The sequence below is a fragment of the Corapipo altera genome, unplaced genomic scaffold, assembly GCF_003945725.1.
Source record: "Corapipo altera isolate COAL_440 unplaced genomic scaffold, ASM394572v1 45, whole genome shotgun sequence".
Lineage (NCBI taxonomy): Eukaryota > Metazoa > Chordata > Aves > Passeriformes > Pipridae > Corapipo > Corapipo altera.
In genome coordinates this window covers 22424261-22432479 of record NW_020884877.1, presented here as the reverse complement: position 1 = coordinate 22432479, position 8219 = coordinate 22424261, and the positions used below count along the sequence as shown (strand labels likewise).

Sequence of the window (8219 nt, the reverse complement as noted above, 5' to 3'; positions counted from 1 at the left end):
TTTACTTCTTCTAAGCAGTCAGGGAGTGACCCAGAGAAGAAGTTACATTCTTACACAGCAGGTGAACCAGGAACTTGCTGTAAATGACCTGCAGGTATGCGGAACAGCGCCGTTCCTGCACCCAGAGCCCCTGCGCTGCTGCAGATAGAAAGAAGCAGATGCTTACATGTATAGACAGCAATAAAACTGGAGTATAACATTTTTAGGATCGCAGCTGAGCTCTCAGACAAGGCTTTCTGCAATGACTAATACGACTACGGTCTAATGCGACAGTTCACCGTCTGCAGCCTAGTCAGTCCTGAAAGTAAGCAAGTTCCTCCAGATGTTACACACTGAAAAAAAAAAAAAAAGGCAAAAAAAAAGCATATCCAGTTTTCAACCTTTTTTATTTATTTAAACTGTACACAAATGTAAAATACTTCAACAGCAAATCTAAGTGAAAATTGTTTGGTTTAAATTATTATGGAACAGAACCTAAAAGGAACTTTATTAAATAAACATAAAAATTGGATTTAAAGGATGCACATATTGTAATGTATTCTACAATAGTCACTTTTTTTTTCACTCTACATTCCATGTGCGTATGGTATAGAAAAGACACTGAATAGAACAAACAGAATCCATTTTGTACCCTGAAACAATTGGTAGGCCTCGTGAGGGATTGCTCAGTATGACTACATGATATATGATGGCTTTGCCATCTCATAAAAATTATAACTAATATGTTGGCCTCTTTGGTTCCAAAATTTATGTATAATACATTTAACTGTATTCATTTTTTGCTGCTATAAAAATAACATTTTTTTTCAAATGGCAGTTTTTTGACTAATCATGCAACTAAATCAGTGCAAACATTAAAAGCAATCATTCGCTTTAAAAAAGAAGCAAAAGATTTAATTTCAAGTATAAAAAAATATAAAAAAGTCATATCATAAGTCCAGTTTTGTCTAGTATGGGTCAACACTTTAAATTGCATAGCTCATGCGGCACCTGTTTACCTAGATAGTGAGCAAAGATAAGTGCACTATCAAGTACCACTTTTCAAGGCATTGAAATTTGCAAGTGCTATTATACGTGCATTCAAGCAGTTTGCAAGTGCTATGCTGTATCATTATTTTCTGATCTTTATGGCCATCCTTGACACCTCCTGGTAAGGAAATTGAAAGCACTCTCCTCTCTCCTCCTTTCTAAGACTTGTAAAAATGTTCCTCGCCTGTTATTAAATGCACTGCATTTCTCAGAAGGTCTCCACTCTGTCGCCGTCACTCCTCTTTAGGGTTCATTGGTTTAACCGTGGTGGCGATTGCTTGTTTGCTCGTCCCCCGTGTGACGTAGCCTTGCCAAGTCCCCCATTGAAGAACACAGATTGCAACTTCAACTTTTTGTTCTTCAAACAGTGAGAGATGCCAACAGTCAACATAGTCCAGATACGGTTTTGATTCCCTTTTCCAAGACACTGCAGGTGTAGCCAGCCACTGGTTGCTAGTGGGCAGTGAAAGCATCAGATCACACCAGCCCAGCTTGTGACTTTGCAACGGCCAGGTGTTAGAAATACAGCAGTTGCTTATGTGTCTGTCTCCTTTTCTCTCTCCGATGGAACCACACAATTCCTTGTTGGAAGTGCTGTAGGAAGATGCGAGTATCTGTGATGTTTATGTTTAGATAAATTTAAGAGGAAGTGATCGCCTCCAAAGGCAGGTGTCCTGCAGCTTCCTGTTAGACCTAAGAGGTGACAGTCAACTTTTTCCTTTTTTTTCTTTTTTTTTTTTTTTTTAATTTTCTAAGTTTGGTCATTTCGACACCTGCGTGCAAGAATACATTGTGTTCTCACAGTCCGTGCTTTTGCCTGAGCAAAGGGAGCTCATTTCGGTCTGGCTTCGCCAGCAGGCGGGGAAACAGCTGCTCAGCCGTTCACTCGTACTGGCAGGCATTTAGGTCCGTCGTCACTGGTCACTGACTTTCTGTGCTCATGTCCCTTTTCCGAGCTGCCTTGTGTGTGTGTGTGTGTGTGTGTGTGTTTGTGTCTGTGTGTGTGTGTGTGTATGAGCGCGTGTTTTGTGTGCGTGCCCACATTTCGTGTGTGTGTGTCTTTAAGATATTTCATAGCATTAACTTATAAGTGGTAGAATATATAAGTGTCCATGATCCACAAACTGCCACTGTCCTGACACCAAAGTGAAATGATTATTTTTTTCTTTTTTTTTTTTTTTTTGTCAAACTTTTCCACAGTGACTTTCCAACACTGATGCCTGGATACACAGTGAAACTTCCTCCAACACCATCTTGTACGGGAATGTTTCTCTCTCTCTCTCCCCTCTCTCTCTCTCTCCCCCCCCAAAAACACACCTTAAATCAAGCACAACCACATTCTTCCACAATCATATTGGGAACGTCCCTTTTCACAATGTTGTATTCATCATCAAAGTACAGCATTGACATTGTGCTAAGTTTGGTTGGAATGCAACAGGAGTTCACGGTGCCCGGGTTCAGCCCCCGCATTCGGTACTGATTCACGACAGCGGTGTGAAAGGAGGAAGCCGACCCCGGGACACCAGCCAAGTAGGCCGGGCAGCTCCCTTCACAGTAATTCCCATAGTAACCTGATGGTGCTATGATCCAGTCATTCCACCCAATGAGTCTAAAGTCAATGTAAAACTGTTGCCTGCAACATAGATTGGTCCTGCCATCGCACTCCAGGCCTCTTTTCCGGATCCTGTGTTTGTTATCGGCGAGACGGGCTTGCACCACTAAAAAAGGCCGGTGGGATTCCTCCCCGGGGTCCACATAAATTGGCAGCACTGAATACTCTTCACAGCCCTCACATTGAACATCCAAGTTCAGTCTCCTTTCTCCTCTCTCAAACAGAGCCTGGATCGCCTCTGTCATGGGAAAAGTGTGCCAACCACTTCTTTTGAGATCAACTTTCTTTTCAACCACATTCCACTTGTTGCTAGTGTCCGGGTCTTGGAAATAGACTTTGACTCTTACTTTTCGCCTGCTGCCTTTCTCTAAGACATATGGAAGCAGCTTCAAGTAAAGCCACAGGCTGGCTTGAACGACAAACAAGTTCTGGTTCCCTTCATTCGAGATGAAGAAATAGAGGCGGACTCTAGATGAGGCCAGATCGTCTGCAAGATAAGGAGAGATCAGCAAGATTAAGTCAAAAAGGAAACATTAGCTTGTGTGCCTTTCTGGATTCAGGGACAACACTGGAGCACAGCAGATCAAGAGAACGGCAACGGGGCTGTGCCAGCCAGAAGGCATGCACTGCATCAAATAGCTCCAGTTTGCAGTCAAAATTAATTGAAAAGGGGACTTCCCACAGCAACCTTCAGCATCGGGCTGTAGTCGGATGTGTCAGATCTCTCGAAGCTCTCCAGAATATGTTTTTTTTTCCCAGCCGGCCAGCTTTAAAGATGCTACACCAGCACCTTGCAAAAGACCAGCAGTAGGACTCTGCTATCTTGTCAGTTTGAGAATAGTTTTAACTTTCAGCTACCTGCCAATTCTCACGGAGAGAGCTCTTTCAATAATCACTGAAACACCAATGCCAAACCAGGGATTTTGTTTCGATTTGCACATATTCTCGCTGCGGTTTTAAAGGAAAGGATTCAGGAGACAGAAGGGAAAATATTTCAGCAATGTGCCGGCTTGTCCAACATATCAAGCTAACCCCCACTAAAGTCTGGTAGAATATCTGCTATTATTAATCATTTCAATCTCTGCCTTTTCTCCCCGAAATTATAAACTCCCATACGAAGAGAGGCAATGAAGCGGTTGTTCCCGCTGTAACGCTGTTATTGGCTGTTCTCAATTCCTTTTCAGTAACACCAGAATTAAAGGAGAGAAAATGTCACAGAAAACCAAATGTCACCAAATGTCTGACATAACCCCTTATTTGTAAACAGAAGAGCCTGCTGCATGAAATGTTTCAGAAATACCAGTGGCCCTCCTGCAATTTTGTACTACAAGTCCTAACTAAATTTGGCGTAGGTGATAAATGTGCAAGCTGGCCTTTATGGCGGAGACTAATTCTGGTCCCTGAATCAAAGCATCCCAATCGCTATTTAAAATTATTGCTGGAAAGGCATTTTCTCATCTGCCCTTATCTGTTTTGCTTCCTTCTGTACAGAGCTAAATGTAGATTTTTCTTCCTTTTCTTTTCCCAAGAATCTGTAGCATTTTTGTCAATCTCTGAATGGGATTTTTTGCGTAGTCGCTGTCTTCATTTGTTACCCTAGATGCCTTTCAAATTTGTCTCCAGAGCCCATTCAGTACCTTGTAATAGTTCAGTGACAAAAATTTTCACTGTGTTTGTCTACGTTTTACATAAAGTCAATTTCGGAAGTGTTACAAAAGACAGCGATTGACTGAATACCAAATGGAAGTACAAGCCCACCCCAGATCTCCCAACAACAGCCTATTAAAAAATAATAACCCCCTAAATGTACGCTAAGAAAGCCTTTCGCGTGTTTAGTAAATACACAACTTCTTCATAAACTGTGGTGGCAGTGACAGAAAAAGAACAGTACGGTGTTGCTGCACCGATCCACATCACTTGTGTTGTGTGAGATTGTGTGCGCTCATAAATTTTGTATGTGAATATAACAAGCATATGTATAATGCAACAGATCCCATAGATACTGTAAATGTATATGCTTTTGGTAAGTGGGAGGGTAGATAAAGAAGATGAGTGGGCAGCATACAGGATAGAAAGAGATTTATTTTGCGGACAAATGATACATAGATGCCACAGAAAGATAGAAAGAGAGAAAAATGATCTGAGCGATACAGCGATGAAGGAAAGGAGAGGTGGGCAGACAAATAGAAGAGAGGTGATTTGCAGAGTGATAGTGTTACAGCCAGATGTGCAAAGTTCACAGGGACAGTGGTTAAACTGCTGGAAAGCTATGCTGAAGGGATTCAGTGACACATAACTGCAATGGCTGGACAGGATTGAGATGGCTGGTACCAAGGGGATGGAGGGCACTGTTAGTAAACGGACTGATGGACAGAGAGGAGATAGACACACTTGGTAGGACCCTGCACGCAGTGGACAAACAGACAAGGCCAACACTACAAATAAAAGCTAAATAAATGAGAAACAAATAGAAAGGGAAGACAGCAAATAAAAGCCTTAATAGACAGATGCAGGCAGCGAAGCAGATGAGCGTACAGGGCAGATAAAGAAGGCAACGGATGCAAGAGATGGAGTGGGACAGGTGGAGGAGGGACAGTGGGACACGCAGGGACCGAGACAAGCCCCGGTGCAGCTGGAAGGACCACCAGAGGAGAGCCGGAGGCACGGAGGCTGCGGAGGGATGGAGGGACAAGCGAGGAGAGTTGCAGGGCACAACCCGGGGAGAATCCCGGGCACGGGGACACAAGCACGGAGGATGGGAAGGCACCGGCAGGGTCAGGGCGGGATGGTGCGGGGCAGAGGGGAGAGCGGATGAGGCGGAGGGCAAGCGGGTGAGCTCGGCAGCCAGGTGCCTGTAGCAGGCAGGACGACAGGCAGGAGGACAGGCAGGGTACGCAGGGGGCCAGGCAAGGGCGGTCGGGGAACTGCCAGGGGTCAGGCAGGCGAAAAGAGAAGGTGGGCAGGAGGACAGGCAGGGCGAGCGGGAGGAATGACAGGGGTCAAGCAGGGGGACTGACAGGGGTCGAGCAGGGGGAATGACAGACGGGGCGATGCAGGACAGGCGGGGAGCGCGGCAGGGCAGGGGCCGCAGCGGGTCGGGCAGGGGGACGCGGGCGGCGGGGGCGCGCGGCCGGGCGGCGCCCACCTGTCTCGGCGAAGCTGATGATCTCGGAGACCGGGTCGTGGGCCGGGGGCCCCGCGCTCGCCTGCCCGTCCAGGCTAGGGATCTCCACGCGGCCGTCCTCCCGCACCTTGCCGGCGTGCAGCTTGCGCAGCGCCGTGACCATGGCCGCCTTGGGCACGGCGTGCGTGATGTTGGGCCGGTCCCGCATCTGCAGCCGGCTCAGGATGTGCCTCTTCACCGCCTCCAGGAAATCCCCGTCCACCTTGCCCGGCTCCTCGGGCCGCCGGAAGCCGCAGGAGGTGCATGTGTCCTGCGGGGAGCCGCCGGCGGGGGCCGGCGGGGTCGGGGTGGCCGCGGCGCCCAGCAGGAGCAGCCCGCAGGCCAGCAGCGCGGCCAGCACCCCCCGGCGAGCCGCCCCGTCCATGGCGGAGGAGCGGGGGGCCGAGCTGGGGGCCGCCCCGGAGCGCCGCAGGGAGCCCGTCTGCAGGCAGCGCCGCTCCGAGCGCTCCGCGGCGCGGAGGGGGCGGTGGCAGCCAAGCTGGGGGGCCGCAACCGCTCCGCGCAGGGGGGGAGCCGCGGCGGAGGGAGGGGGCGCCCGGGGAAGCGGCGTGTGCCGCCGGGGAGGCGGAGGGGGGAGGCTGCACGCGCAGGCACCGAGGGCGAAGTTGGGGAGGGAGGGGGGGGGGGCAGCAGGCTTGGCGTGCACGGAGAGCCCGGCTCCACGGGGGAGGGGGACGGCAGCAGGTGAGGGGGTGGCTGCGGAGCCCGGGGAGGAGGGAGGGGGAGCGGGGAGCGAGCCGGAGGTGCAAGGGGATCCGGGGAGCAGGGGAGAGGCGGCGCCGCGCTGCCCCGGTGCCCCGCGTCGCTTCAGAGGGGCATCCCCGGGCGCAGTCGCTCGTGGTCCATCGCTCGCTTCGGCAGGTCCGGGCGGGCCGCGGAGAGGAGCTCTCTAGTCCAGCGTCATTGAGGGGGGTCAGGGAGATAAACGAAGCAGATTTATATACAATCCAATTTATAGCCTGGAAGGAGGGGGGGGGGAGAAATGCCACTTGTACCCCCCCGCCCACTCCGCCCCCGCAGGACAATCCGTGGGTGCAGGTCTCTGAGCAGGTCGGCTCCGCGCCGCTCGGTTGTCCCCTTTCAGCGCCCGCTGCTTCTCAACGTGCCATCAAAGTTGACCCGGAGCATAGCTGGGGAGGGAGTCGGGGGCGGCGGGGAGGGGGTGCGCGGCTGGCAGCTCCACTGTTGCGAGTCTTCTCCCCCCACCGCCCCGCTTATTATTAGCGAGGTGCTTTTATTTTTCAAAGCAGCGCGGAGGGTCCGGAGTCCGGCGCGGATGCGGCGGCGGCGCCCGGGGACCCCCGCCGCGGGAAGGGCACCGCACGCTGCGCGGCGCGGGGAAGCGGCGCGATCCCGGCGATCCCAGGAGAAGCTGCACGGATCCACTCAGTCAGACCAGCTCTTCGGCTCGCTCCCTCGCTCGCTCTTTTTAAACAATATCTCCCTTGTTGGTGGTTTGGGTTTTATTATTATTATTGTTATTATTATTTTAAGTGTGATTTTTGTTGTTGCTGCTGCTGCTGCTCCAGTTAATCTGTCTCCCTCTCTGCGTCTTTTTGATCTTTCGCTCGCCTTGTGCTGGCTTGAACGCTGTGTTTTGTTTTGTTTGGGGTTTTTTGTTTTGTTTGGATTTTTGGTTTTTGTTTTTGTTTTTCTTTTTTAACGCGTCTGATGTTCCCTCTCCGATCCGCAGTGAAAGGTCTCCGGGAAGCTGCTTGCTCCTCGCTTATCTTCCTCTGATCTTCTCCTTTTAATTTTTCCCCCCTGCAAAATCACGACATTGTGGCACTTTCTACTGAAACTTTTATACAGGAGTTAAAACCACGTGGGAACTCCAACCTATAACAGAGACGCCATGGGTTCCTCACTATTTAGGAGATTAAGTTAAGTCTTTTGCCCCCTGGGCTATTACAGTAACTTCCTGATGTGGAAATATTAACTATGCTGTTTCTTTAACTCCCCCCGTCCCCTCCCTCCCTCCCGGTTCCTGCAAACACACCCACCGCACACCGGCTCGCGTCCCTGTCCCGTCGTCCGGCAGGACTGACGGACAGACGGACCGCGAGCGGCGGCAGCTCCAGCCCCCCTCCCGCCCCGACCGGGAGATGGATACCCCCCTCTTCCCCCCACCCCCCGCGGTGTTCCTTGCCTTTTAAGCACTTGAAAGAAGAAGTCATTAGAAAGTTTACCGTCGGTTTGGCTTTGCGACGGGGCGGGTTTCTGTTTGTTTGTTTGAATGGGCCGAGTAATCGGGGCGGGTGCCGGGGACTGTGTGTATTTTCCGTGGGGCAGGAGGGACGCGGAGCCTGGCGGAGGCAGCGATGGGGCGGGGGGGGGGGAGGGCAGGGCGGCGGCCGAGGGGAGCCGGGAGAGGAAATAACGGGACAGCCGCGC

The 8219-nt window shown here is 50.9% G+C and overlaps 1 protein-coding gene across 1 annotated transcript; it reads right to left on the bottom strand.

Moving 5' to 3' along the window:
* Window positions 1-367: 367 nt before the first annotated feature.
* Window positions 368-6724, bottom strand: INHBB (inhibin subunit beta B). The gene is made up of 2 exons (XM_027637345.1): window positions 5787-6724; window positions 368-3128 (listed from the first exon to the last, which is right to left on the bottom strand). The coding sequence occupies exons 1-2, from the start codon at window positions 6187-6189 to the stop codon at window positions 2353-2355; spliced, it is 1179 nt and encodes a 392-aa protein (XP_027493146.1). The 5' UTR covers window positions 6190-6724; the 3' UTR covers window positions 368-2352.
* Between the last annotated feature and the right edge of the window lie 1495 nt (window positions 6725-8219).